The 13470-nt window shown below is 42.0% G+C and overlaps 2 protein-coding genes and 1 pseudogene across 2 annotated transcripts in view; all 3 read right to left on the reverse strand.

Annotated features, from left to right (window-relative positions):
- The window catches only part of LOC109481350 (gastrula zinc finger protein XlCGF57.1-like), a 3649-nt gene extending 3333 nt beyond the window's left edge, over positions 1-316 (reverse strand). Inside the window, exon 1 of the mRNA XM_019783891.1 lies at positions 171-316. Coding sequence (XP_019639450.1) covers positions 171-195 — 25 coding nt within the window. The 5' untranslated portion in view covers positions 196-316. The remainder of the gene's footprint in view (positions 1-170) is intronic.
- A 758-nt stretch (positions 317-1074) lies between these two features.
- On the reverse strand, positions 1075-2237 carry LOC109481284 (zinc finger protein 431-like). Its single transcript, XM_019783817.1, has 2 exons — positions 1737-2237; positions 1075-1637 (listed from the first exon to the last, which is right to left on the reverse strand). The coding sequence occupies exons 1-2, from the start codon at positions 2197-2199 to the stop codon at positions 1075-1077; spliced, it is 1026 nt and encodes a 341-aa protein (XP_019639376.1). The 5' UTR covers positions 2200-2237.
- A 2800-nt stretch (positions 2238-5037) lies between these two features.
- On the reverse strand, positions 5038-13470 carry LOC109481361 (annotated as a pseudogene).

Consider the following 13470-nt stretch of genomic DNA (forward strand, 5'->3'; position numbering starts at 1 on the left):
TTCCCTTATGCACGTAAGAGACGGCCCCCAATAGTCACCAATGATGCGTTTCAGTGAGCGAGGCGCAAAAACAGACAGTCCCTAATACAACTCGGACTGATTATCTAAAACCACAGAGCCGCCGTGTTTCCAGTTTTGCTCTAAAACTCTAATAACGAACGAAAACAAACCTCTATGATCAGTCCCGGCAGCCATCTTGAAAAGGATGACCTCCCGCTGACCTTTGCGTCTCACACCGCAGTTCGCGGCTCCACTGTAGTCTTCAAGCAGATGTTACGGTGACGGCGCAATTTTAACGTCAAATGGATCCAAATGTTATTTTACAGCAAGATGACCTGAAATTTGGCACCGAGGTAGAGTGGGCAATTATTAACCCAAAATTTTGTTATGTTTACCTTAATGCACAGCTGTAGTTTTCACAATGTAGCCTTTAGAATATGTGCGCCTTTTTTTTATATCGTAATTAAGGTTTAAAAGATGAATGTTTTATAATAAATGATGCGAACACACTCAGTCACTTGCCGTCACTTCCTTTATTTCTCATACAAAAGTGTGTTGATGTCACACTTCAAAGAAGCCTGCTTGTATGGTGCTACCGGGGCGGTACAAGTAAGAGACGGCCCAAAAATGCCATCACCGCTACGTTACAGTGAATGAGGCCCAAAACAGACCAGTCCCTGACTAGCCTATACTCTTAAACTCAAACCACAGAGCAGCTGTGTAGGTAGTTCTGCTCTAAAACTCACCAAACGAACGAAAAAGCAAAACAAACCTCTATGATCAGTCCCGGCAGTCTACTGAGGAAGACCAGAGTGACTGGTCGAAAGCTCTAGGTGAGAGAATTTTTTGTGTTGGACCAAAAGTTTTAACTTTAAATATGTTATAAACCGTTTTTGGTGATTTTGCCACAAAGGGACATTACTTTTCATCAAGAAGCATCACTGAACATACGTCGGTGAAGGTAATAAGATATGCCAAAAAGCAGTTACTCCAGCAACTGGACGTGATTTTGCAAACGTCAGACGTTTCAGCTAGTATCCACTACCTTTCGCCAGTAATTTGCATCATCCTTTTTCATCCATGCTTTTCTCCTGTGTGGGTTTTCATATGTTTGGATAAGTCAGACCTGTAAGCTGTCCTGTACCCACACTCCCCACACATGTAGGGTTTCTCACCTGTATGGGTTGCTAGATGTTTGTCCAAATCAGATTTCCGTGCTGTAGAATATTCACACTGGTCACACTTGTAGGGTTTTTCTCCTGTATGGGTTCTCATATGTTGGGTTAAGGTAGATTTCTCTGCTGCAGAATAGTCACACTGGTCACATTTGTAGGGTTTTTCTCCTGTGTGGGTTCTCATATGTTGGGATAAGTTAGCTCTGTAACCAGTCCTGTACCCACACTCCCCACACATGTAGGGTTTCTCACCAGTGTGTTTTGTGAGATGTTCGTCAAAACTGGATTTTTTTGCTGTAGAATAGTCACAGTGATCACATTTGTAGGGTTTTTCTCCTGTATGGGTTCTCATATGTTGGGTTAGAGCAGACCTGTAAGCTGTCCTGTGTCCACACTTGTCACACATGTAGGGTTTTTCCCCAGTGTGTTTTGTGAGATGTTCGTCAAAACTGGATTTATTTGCTGTAGAATAGTCACAGTGATCACATTTGTAGGGTTTTTCTATAGCATGGGTTTTCACATGAAGGGATAAGTTACATTTGTTAGCTGCCTTGTACCCACACTCCCCACACATGTAGGGTTTCTCTCCGGTGTGAGTTGTTCGATGTCTTGCCAAATTGACTTTCTGTGCTGCAGAATAGTCACACTGATCACACTTGTAGGGTTTTTCTCCTGTATGGGTTCTCATATGTTGGGATAGGAATGACTTGTTAACTGTCCTGTACTCACACTTGTCACACATGTAGGGTTTGTCTCCTGTGTGCTTTGTTAGATGTATGTCCAGTGATTTTTTGTATGCTGTAGAAAAGTCACACTGGTCACACTTGTAGGGTTTTTCTCCTGTATGGGTGCTCATATGTCGGGATAAGGCAGACTTTTGAGCTGTCCTGTATCCACACTCCCCACACATGTAGGGTTTGTCTCCAGTGTGGTTTCTTATATGGTTTTTCAGGTACTTTTTCTCTGCTGCAGAATAGTCACAGAGGTCACACTTGTAGGGTTTTTCTCCTGTGTGGGTTCTCATATGTGAAGATAAAGTAGACTTGTAAGCTGTCCTGTATCCACACTCCCCACACTTGTAGGGTTTGTTCCCACTGTGCTTTTGATAGATGAATGTCCAGGTATTTTTTGTATGCAGTAGAAAAGTCACACTGATCACACTTGTAGGGTTTTTCTCCTGTATGGGTTCTCGTGTGTTCGGATAAGTGGGACTTTTTAGCTGTCCTGTAACCACACTCCCCACACATGTAGGGTTTGTCACTGGTGTGTTTTGTTAGTTGTTGGTCTAATGCATATTCCCCAAGTTTTTCTCCTGTTTGGCTGTTCACAGTAAAGCAAGACTCGGGAGTTGTCCTAAAACTGCTCTCCTCACTCTCCAAGGGTGTTTCACAAGGTCTGTCTATCTCTGGATGGAAAAAATGAAAGACAATAAGAACATATTTCATAATCTAAAGAAAAATTGAAGTCCTTTTTTGCATAATGGTTTGAAGTACTGTTTGAAAGGTAAAACTACATGTACCTTGATGTCTAACCTCCATCAATATAGTAACTTTCATTGATTAACTGTTGAGTATAATTATTGTTATTTCATTGAACTTGAAATGACAACAGTGCCGAATCAGAGGCTAACTTCTGTCTAGATGCAGGGAGGGATGCAACAACCTGGAACAGCACACGTGTCTCTAGAGCTGTGTGTACCAGTAGGAGTGACTCGTACCTATAAGAAATTGATTAGCTACAGGTCCAATACCTAATCCCTAAGCACCCGTACTGTACCTAAACAATTTCACACAAATTGTATGCTTGTTTGTGACCTAAAATGTGTGTTTGTGTTACACACTGACAGTGTTAACTATGGTGAAAGATCTGTTGCATATTAGTTACGCTCCCTCTAGATGTCACTTTGGTCAGGCTTGCGTTGCAGGGTAGGAGATGAAAACAAAAACATCTTACTAGTACGTCGATGAAGGTTAGACATCCAGGTAATACGATATGCCAAAAAACAGTTACTCAAGCAACTGGATATGATTTTGAAAACGTCAGACGTTTCAGCTAGTATCCATCTTACTAGTAGTTTTGCATACTAGCATACCCCTGGTAAAAACCGTTCACTAAAAGCTGAGGAGACGGCCCAAAAATGGCGCCACTGCTACGTTACAGTGAGTGAGGCCCAAAACATAATAGTCCCTGACTAGCCTAGACTTTTAAACTCAAACCACAGAGAGACCGTGTAGCTAATTTTGCTCTAAAACTCTAAAAACGAACGAAAACAAACCTCTATGATCAGTCCCGGCGGCCATCTTGAAAAGGATGACCTCCCGCTGACCTTTGAGTCTCTCACCGCAGTTCTCGGCTCCACAGTAATCTCCAAGCAGATGTTACGGTGACGGGGCAAATTTTAGGTCAAATGGATCCAACTGTTATTTTACAGCAAGATGACCTAAAATTTGGCATAAACGTAGAGTGGCCAATTATTAACCCCAAATTATGTTATGTTTAACTTCACTGAAGTTTTATGGGCCCAATATCTAATCATTTCCAGCTTCTGTCACAAGATAATTGTCAAATATCTGAGTGACTTTCTTAATTTGTGCTCTCCATACATTAATTGTCACACGCAAACATACACACTCACATACATATGCACACTCACACACACACACTCTCACACAAACACACACATATACGTTCAATAATTCAACACTTGTGAGTCTAACAACAATAATTCTGTATATTGTCATCATAAACCAATGAAACTGAACTACTAGTACATGTACAGGAATAGTGAGAGAATATTGGAAGATATCGATGATGTTAACTGCACATATATATATACTGGTATTAGGCTAAGTTTAACATTAAAATAAAATTACAAAGGCCAGAGAATTCTTGAAATCCATCACTGAAAGTTACTGAAGCTATTCACAAAAATTGCCAGCCTAACGCATAAAAGAGTAGTTAATCTAGAAGCTTCTTTTGTAAATGTTAAAAAAAACTAAAATTACCCTCACATTTCAGGCAGTGTACAACAGAAAAACTATATATATATTCTCTAACAGTAGTATGTGTGGGAAATAAATGCTGTGGTGTAATAAACACAGTACATGTAGTGCACAGGCTAGTCTATGCCTACTCTATGGTGAACAGTATATTTCATATATATGTAGATTTCCCTATGTGGAACACTTGACTTATACTAAATAATACATCAGGTTTGAGGTAGGATTTTACATGTTAGCATAGAGCTATACACTAGTCTGTATATTAGTATAACACTTATATATCAGGCATGACTCTAATGAAGTTGAGGATAAAGCTAGCCTGACTAACTCAGTTCTCAAAATATCTGAGTAGGAAGGCAATGCTCTATCCAAGTTCACAGGTTAAAAAAAAAAGCTTTATGTACATACACTGCCGTTCAAATCTCCGATGTTCCCTATGCAAAGTTTGATGCAATTTCTACACATATTTAACAGTAACTACCAGCAGACAAAGTCTGGTACAGATACAGATACCGTATCTGTAGTTACATGTGCACACAAATGCCTTCAAGTTGGCATACATATCTTCACAGTTTACATGATTCCTTTTGTTACTTCTGCAGTTATTATAAAAAAATACAAAACTTTTGTCAAAAGAAAGAAAAAAAATCTCTGATTAAATGAATGTACCAACTAAAATTCACATTTCAGACTCGTCTTGAATTCCCATGAAGATATTTGAACTCTGGTTTTTAGAATTCTCTGACTCCCATGCCTTCTTTGTAGAAAACATGCTCACATTCTAACACACTTTCTCAACACCAGACCTGTTACAGGTTTATGTAGTCAGCTTCATCCGATATTTTGGGATTTGTTATTTGGCAGCGTCTCTTTACTAATAATTAATGTCTCTATTCCACCAGGTTTCTCACCAGTGTGTTTTCTTAGATGTTTGTTCAAATAAGACTTCCGTGCTGTAGAAAAGTCACACTGGTCACACTTGTAGGGTTTTTCTCCTGTATGGGTTCTCATATGTTGGGATAAGGTAGACTTTTGGGTTGTCCTGTACCCACATTCCACACACATGTATGGTTTGTCTCCAGTGTGGCTTCTTCGATGGTTGTTAAAACTATATTTATGTGCTGTAGAAAAGTCACACTGGTCACACTTGTAGGGTTTTTCTCCTGTGTGGATTCGCATATGTTTGGTTAAGCTAGAATTTGAAGATGCTCTGTACCCACACTTGTCACACATGTAGGGTTTTTCCCCAGTGTGTGTTGTTAGATGAACATCGATATTGGACTTCTGTGCTGCAGAAAAGTCACACTGGTCACACTTGTAGGGTTTTTCTCCTGTGTGGGTTCTCATATGTTGGGATAAGTGAGACTTCTGAGTTGCCCTGTACCCACACTTGTCACACATGTAGGGTTTTTCACCAGTGTGAGTTGTTAGATGTTTGTTCAAATCAGATTTCTGTACTGCAGAATAGTCACACTGGTCACATTTGTAGGGTTTTTCTCCTGTATGGGTTCTCATATGTCTGAATAAGCTAAACTTTGTAGCTGTCCTGTACCCACACTTGTCACACATGTAGGGTTTCTCACTGGTGTGGGTTGCTAGATGTTTGTCCAAATCTGATTTCTTTGCTGTAGAATAGTCACACTGGTCACATTTGTAGGGTTTTTCACCGGTGTGTTTTGCCAGATGAACATCCAAACAGTATTTCCATGCTGCAGAATAGTCACACTGGTCACAATTGTAGGGTTTTTCGCCTGTGTGGGTTCTCATATGTAGGGTTAGACACTCCTTCCTAGCGGTCCTGTACCCACACTCCCCACACATGTAGGGTTTCTCACCAGTATGGGTTGCTAGATGTTTGTCCAAATCTGATTTCTTTGCTGTAGAATAGTCACACTGGTCACATTTGTAGGGTTTTTCTGCTGTATGGGTTCTCATATGTCGGGATAAGTGAGACCTGTCAGCTGTCCTGTACCCACACTCCCCACACATGTAGGGTTTGTCTCCAGAGTGTTTTGCTAGTTGTTGGGCTGTTGCATTTTCCCCAGTATTTTCTCCTGTTTGGCTGTTCATACTAAAGCAAGACTTGGGAGTTGTCCTAAAACTGCTCTCCTCACTCTCCGAGGGTGTCTCACCAGGTCTGCCCATCTCTGGATGGAAAAAAATGAAAGACATGACTCAAAATCGTTCAAGTATAACGGTTTGAAAACAAAAGTACTGTTTGAATAGCAAAGTTCTTTGATCACAACCATTTATTACTTAATACGAGCCGACGTTTCGATGACCTTCCGTCATTTCCGTCATCAGGGCAATTCTGACTGGTTTACTGTTCACTGACGCTAGATGTTACTTGGTGCATAGTACACAAAAGGTGCTATTGAAAACAGATTGAAAACATTGAAACGTAAACATCTATGATTTAAAATATTTTAAACATAAACGTCTCTGACTTAAACATTTAAACACAAGCAAGCAGTCGCTGAAATCTCCAACTTGACATCGCACCTGGGCTGTGTTAGCGGTGGGGGAACCTGGCATCCCCGCCCGCCGCAGTGAAACTGTCGGCTTGTTAGTCTGTAAAATTCTATGAAACTGGGGGAAAACTACAACAAAAGTACAGATATCGCACTAATCACATGTTAACAGTTATTGTAACCTACGTTTATCTTAGATTTAAAAAAAAAAACTTTAGGAGTCATAACCACTGACCAGACTAACATGGGGGGGAAAAGGCATGGGGGGGAAACGACCTGCTGGGGACCGGTTCACAGTGCACTGTTACTTGGTTCACTGTAGAAAGATTTTCCTACCTCCATGCTAGTAGTGCTTAGTACATGTTGAATATACATGTTAGTTGGGTTTCTTGTGTGTGTGTTTTTTTGGGGGAGTTGGGAGGGGGGGGGTATTTTCGCTGCCGATTACGAATTACGTTAAATTCTCAGAGCTGATTACGATTTTACGATTTGTGGCTTACGTTGATTTTTGCGGTGGCTGCCTACGGATTACGAAGACTAAAAAGACACCCCCCATATACTGTATTCCCTCCATGCACGTGCAATAATAAATTTACAAGTAAGAGACAGCCCCCAAAAGTCTCCAAATTATGATGCGTTTCAGTGAGCGAGGCCCAAAAACAGACAGTCTCTCATATAACCCTGACTAATTATCTCGATCTACAGAGTCGCTGTGTTTTACTCTAAAACTCTAAAAACGAACGAAAACAAGAAGCCATAGGTGACAATCCTCCGTGAAGATTTATATATTTCAACAAATACAATCCCAAGGGTCAACGCCAGACCTACTGTGCAGACATTGTAATTAGGCAACGGTTAATACAATGAGGGCGCGTCACAAGCATAAAACATAAAAAAAACTAAATCCATTACTGCTCCCACTTCCTTTTACATTTCAACTCTCAAGTAGACGCCCCAGGCCAAAGTCGGGGTGCGAACATTATAATATTAAGGTTTCCCCCGACAATAATCACGAAACAAGCCTGACAGACGACCATATTTACCGCCCCGAACAGCACCACGCCGCTGTCCAACCTCCGGGTTAAGTGACGACAAAATCACGTCGAAAATGCTAAAAAAAAATACGCATAGAAGCATGTATCTTCTCCATAGAATCTTGAAACAATGCATTTCTCCACTAGAATATCGATGTGTGGTTCTGGAAAATAGCATTCTAGCGCTTATATCGCACACAGAAATGCATGATCAGCGCCGGGCGTCATTGCCTGTAACTGTTACTGTGTGCTTGACTTGACTTCTTCCTTTACCGAAACTTGGTGACCATATCGACGATAGTCACAGGAAATATGTCCATTTATTGAAGTTTAACTTTATTTCCAATTGTCCGTATTCTTATCTAAACATGCTATGGACGATCGATGTCGTTCCAAGCACCCCATGCCGGTGTCCGCTAGATTTCTGGGTCGTCCACGGATTTTCCACAGATGTGTGTATTCTGTGTACAATCTACAGAAATGTACATCAGGTCCAATCATCCGATTCTCCCCTTTCAGTTTTTTGGACTCGGTTCTTGTATGTTGTTCCAGTCCAAACCGGTCCGACTGAACTAGTACCCACCCTTAGATGCACATCAGGCTCCTGGAATGTGCGAATGTGCGAAAAAATGACTCCAGGACTGTCTACAGGGAACACTCGCATAAGGCCAACATTCGCGGTGTAAGACAGCGCGACTGGCCATACACCGCGACTGGCCAAGCCCAGACCCTGCAATTAGTAACAGTTGCACATCAATCCGGCCGAAAGCATTGCGAAACACAGGCTACTTCTTCCTATATTCAGCGCCGTGTTTCAAGTGAATAATACCGGGAAACGATTACTTTTCTTGTTTTGAACGCATAAACATAGATGTACGCTAATCTAGTATACCTGCCATGGCCAGATTATCTAAAGATGTGTGTATTCTGTGTACAATCTACAGAAATGTACATCAGGTCCAATCATCCGATTATCACGTTTCAGTTTTTTGGACTCGGTCGTTGAACGTTGTTCCGGTCCAAACCGGTCCGACTGAACCAATACCCAGCCCTAGATGCAAATCAGACTCCAGGAATGTGCGAATGTCCGAAAAAATTACTCCAGGACTGTCTACAGAGAACACTCGCATATTGCCCAACATTCGCGGTGTATCAAGACAGCGCGACTGGCCAAGCGCAGACCCCAACAGTTGCACATCAATCCGGCCGAAAGCATGATTGTGTAACACAGGTTACATCTTATAGTAGATAGTAGATAATAGATTCTTTCAGCCAGGTAGGTCTTCCTATACCGGCTCATACTACAGGACGCGTTTACAACTAGCAAATCATTAAATTATCCGATCTACTAATATGTGTGGTTTACCAGCCCGAGACCACATCCGACCACGAGGCAAAACACATTGATGGGTTGCTCAAAAATGTTGTCCATTTTTCCAAAGAGCTGCTCCACTAACACTATGGAGCGGCCCAACCCAAAAATATTGCCCATGTGTACAGTCAAGCGGCCAGCACGCTCGTTGCTAGGACGACCGGCCAGTTGCTACGTGACTAATATACACGCCGCCACTAGGTCGCCACACCCGACCAGTTTGAAATCGATAGGATTACGTCATCGGTATTAACATTAAATTTTTCCTAATGTTGACCTCTGACCACCCCACATATCCGTACCCATCAGCCCCGCCCCGACTTACTACCGGTGACATAAACGGACGACAACATTTCAACGGCATGGGGATGTTTCGAAAATAACCATTTACTCCAATATCAAAACAGCTACGGTAAAAATAAAAAGACGTGCATCATCCCGGACATAATGCAACACCACATGCGAAATTACACAGAAATGCGACGTACGGAAGAATGCGTTTTTGGCTGCGAACATCTTCCAAAAAACTTGGCATCTCTTAACCATGGGCAAAAACATCTGGAACCACTTATAAAAACCACCCCGTATCTGCATGAACTTTTACCCCCCCCACTGCTATTCCAAACAACGTGTTTTTCTGGACCATTCCAATTCGCCTCGTAATTGTAGGGGTGCGTCTGCGATATTACATTGACCGCGAAAGCAGCAACGGCAAAAATACACATTCGTGCATCAACACGGGCATGCCCGCAGACGGCGTATAAAATTGCGTGCCGATTACACAAAGAGAACCCAGTGTTTTGACTGCGAACATGAAAAATCAGCCGATCACAACACTCCGTCCGGAGGTCCTGACCTCCTTCACGGAGTAACAAACCTCTATGATCAGTCCCGGCGGCCATCTTGAAAAGGATGACCTCCCGCTGACCTTTGCGTCTCTCACCGCAGTTCGCGGCTCCACAGTAATCTCCAAGTAGATGTTACGGTGACGGCGCAATTTTAACGTCAAATGGATCCAAATGTTATTTTACAGCAAGATGACCTGAAATTTGGCATAGAGGTAGAGTGGGCAATTATTAACCCCAAAGTTTGTTATGTTCACCTTAATGCACAGCTGTAGTTTTCACAATGTCGCCTTAATAAGAATATGTGGGCCTTTTTTTTCTATATCGTAATTATGCTTTAAAAGATGAATGTTTTATAATAAATAATGCGAACACACTCAGTCACTTGCCATCACTTCCTTTATTTCTCATACTTATAAGTTACATTACAAACACAAAAGTGTGTTAATATCACACTTCACAGAAGCCACATGACAAGCCTCACTGGGTCAGTCTACTGAGGAAGACCAGAGTGACTGGTCGAAAGCTCTAGGTGAGAGAATTTTTTGTGTTGGACCAAAAGTTTCAACTTTAAATATGTTATTAACCGTTTTCGGTGATTTTGCCGCAAAGGGACACTACTTTTTATTAAGAAGCATCACTGAACATACGTTGGTGAAGGTACTAGTAATAAGATATGCCAAAAAGCAGTTACTCCAGCGACTGGGTGTGATTTTGGAAATGTCAGATGTTTTAGGTAGCGTCCACTTGCTTTCGTCAGTAATTTGCATCATCCTTTTTCATCCATGCTTTTCTCCTGTGTGGGCTTTCATATGTTTGGATAAGTTAGACTTTACAGCTGCCGTGTACCCACACTTGTCACACATGTACGGTTTGTTTCCACTGTGCTTTGTTAGATGAATGTCCAGACTGGATTTCTGAGCTGCAGAATAGTCACACTGGTCACACTTGTAGGGTTTTTCTCCTGTGTGGGTTCTCATATGTTTGGTTAAAGTAGACCTGTAACCAGTCCTATACCCACACTCCTCACACATGTAGGGTTTCTCACCAGTGTGTTTTGTGAGATGTTGGTCAAAACTGGACTTCTTTGCTGTAGAATAGTCACAGTGATCACATTTGTAGGGTTTTTCTATAGCATGGGTTTTCACATGCTGGGACAAGTTACATTTGTTAGCTGCCCTGTACCCACACTCCCCACACATGTAGGGTTTCTCACCTGTGTGAGTTGTTCGATGTGCGGCCAAACTGGATTTTTGTGCTGAAGAAAAGTCGCACTGATCACACTTGTAGGGTTTTTCTCCTGTATGAGTTCTCATATGTATGGATAAGTGATACCTGTCAGCTGTCCTGTACCCACACTTTTCACACATGTAGGGTTTGTCTCCAGTGTGTTTTCTTAGATGTTTTTTCAAGTACTGTTTCTCTGCTGCAGAATAGTCACAGAGGTCACACTTGTAGGGTTTTTCTCCTGTGTGGGTCCTCATATGTGAGAATAAGGTAGACTTGTTAACTGTCCTGTACCCACACTCCCCACACATGTAGGGTTTGTCTCCAGTGTGGCTTCTTAGATGGTTGTCCAAGTACTGTTTCCGTGCTGCAGAATAGTCACACTTGTCACATTTATAGGGTTTTTCTGCTGTGTGGGTTTTCATATGTTGGGATAAGATATACTTAACAGCTGTCCTGTATCCACACTCCCCACACATGTAGGGTTTGTTCCCACTGTGCTTTGTTAGATGTATGTCCAGGTATTTTTTGTATGCAGTAGAAAAGTCACACTGATCACATTTGTAGGGTTTTTCTCCTGTATGGGTTCTCATATGTTGGGTTAAGGTAGATCTGTAACTAGTCCTATATCCACACTCCCCACACAGGTAGGGTTTCTCACCAGTGTGTTTTCTCATATGTGTGTCCAAATCAGATTTCCGTGCTGTAGAATAGTCACACTGGTCACACTTGTAGGGTTTTTCACCTGTGCAGTAGGTTTTTTGCCCTGTGTGGATAATCATATGTGCTGACAGGGCAGACTTACAAATATCCCTGTACCCACATACCCCACACATGTAGCATTTCTCACCAGGGACGTTTGTTAGATCAAGAATGACACATGTTGGTGTAATTGTAACGTTCTTGGTTAGATTTTGGTCTGATGCATTTTCACCAGGATTTTGTCCTGTATGGGTTCTCATATGTCGGGATAAGTGAGACCTGTCAGCTGTTCTGTATCCACACTCCACACACATGTAGGGTTTGTCTCCAGTGTGCTTTGTTAGATGTAAGTCCAAATCAGATTTCTGTACTGCAGAATAGTCACACTGGTCACACTTGTAGGGTTTTTCTCCTGTATGGGTCCTCATATGTCGGGATAAGTGAGACCTGTCAGCTGTCCTGTATCCACACTCCCCACACATGTAGGGTTTCTCACCAGTGTGTTTTACTAGATGTTGTGCTGTTGCATTTTCCCCAGGATTGTCTCCTGTTCGGCTGTTCACAGTAAAGCAAGACTCGGGAGTTGTCCTAAAACTGCTCTCCTCACTCTCCGAGGGTGTGTCTCCAGTTCTGTCCATTTCTGGATGGAAAAAAAATTAAGAACAATAATAAGAATATTTCATAATGTAAAAAAAATAGTCCTTTTGTACATAATGGTTTGAAGTACTGTTTGAAAGGAAAACTACATGTACCTTGATGTCTAACCTCCATCAATATAGTAACTTTCATTGATTAACTGTTGAGACATATAGCAAGCACATTATTGTTATTTCATTGAACTTGAAATGACAACAGTGCCGAATCAGAGGCTAACTTCTGTCTGGATGCAGGGAGGGATGCAACAACCTGGAACAGCACACGTGTCTCTAGAGCTGTGTGTACCAGTAGGTACCTCCATGGTAGGAGTGACTGATTAGCTACAGGTCCAAATACCTAATCCCTAAGCACCCGTACTGTACCTAAACAATTTCACACAAATTGTAATTTGTATGCTTGTTTGTGACCTAAAATGTGTATTTGTGTAATACACACTGACAGTGTTAATCTCCAAGCAGATCCCTTTCGGTGGCAAAGAGACAGTATCAAATTGGCCAGGCAGTATTGACAGTATCCATTAGCCAGAGAAGGTCCGCGGCCACCGACGGTTAGTGGGGGTCAGGACAAAAAAAACGGCCATATATAAAAATGTAACGATCATTCCCCCACAACCTCTACTTGGAGAGTATTAACTATGCTGAAAGATCGGTTGCATATTAGTTACGCTCCCTCTAGATGTCACTTTGGTCAGGTATGTGTTGCAGGGTGGGAGATGAAAACAAAAACATCTTCCTAGTAGTTTTGCATACTAGCATACCCCCGGTAAAAACCGTTCACTAAAAGCCGAGGAGACGGCCCAAAAATGCCGCCACTGCTACGTTACAGTGAGTGAGGCCAAAAACATTAATAGTCCCTGACTAGCCTAGACTCTTAAACTAAAACCACAGAGCCGCTGTGTTTCTAGTTTTGCTCTAAAAACTAACGAAAACAAACCTCTATGATCAGTCCCGGCGGCCATCTTGAAAAGAATAACCTCCCGCTGACC

The sequence above is a fragment of the Branchiostoma belcheri genome, unplaced genomic scaffold (genome assembly GCF_001625305.1).
Source record: "Branchiostoma belcheri isolate BF01 breed outbred unplaced genomic scaffold, Haploidv18h27 scaffold55, whole genome shotgun sequence".
Taxonomy (NCBI): domain Eukaryota; kingdom Metazoa; phylum Chordata; class Leptocardii; order Amphioxiformes; family Branchiostomatidae; genus Branchiostoma; species Branchiostoma belcheri.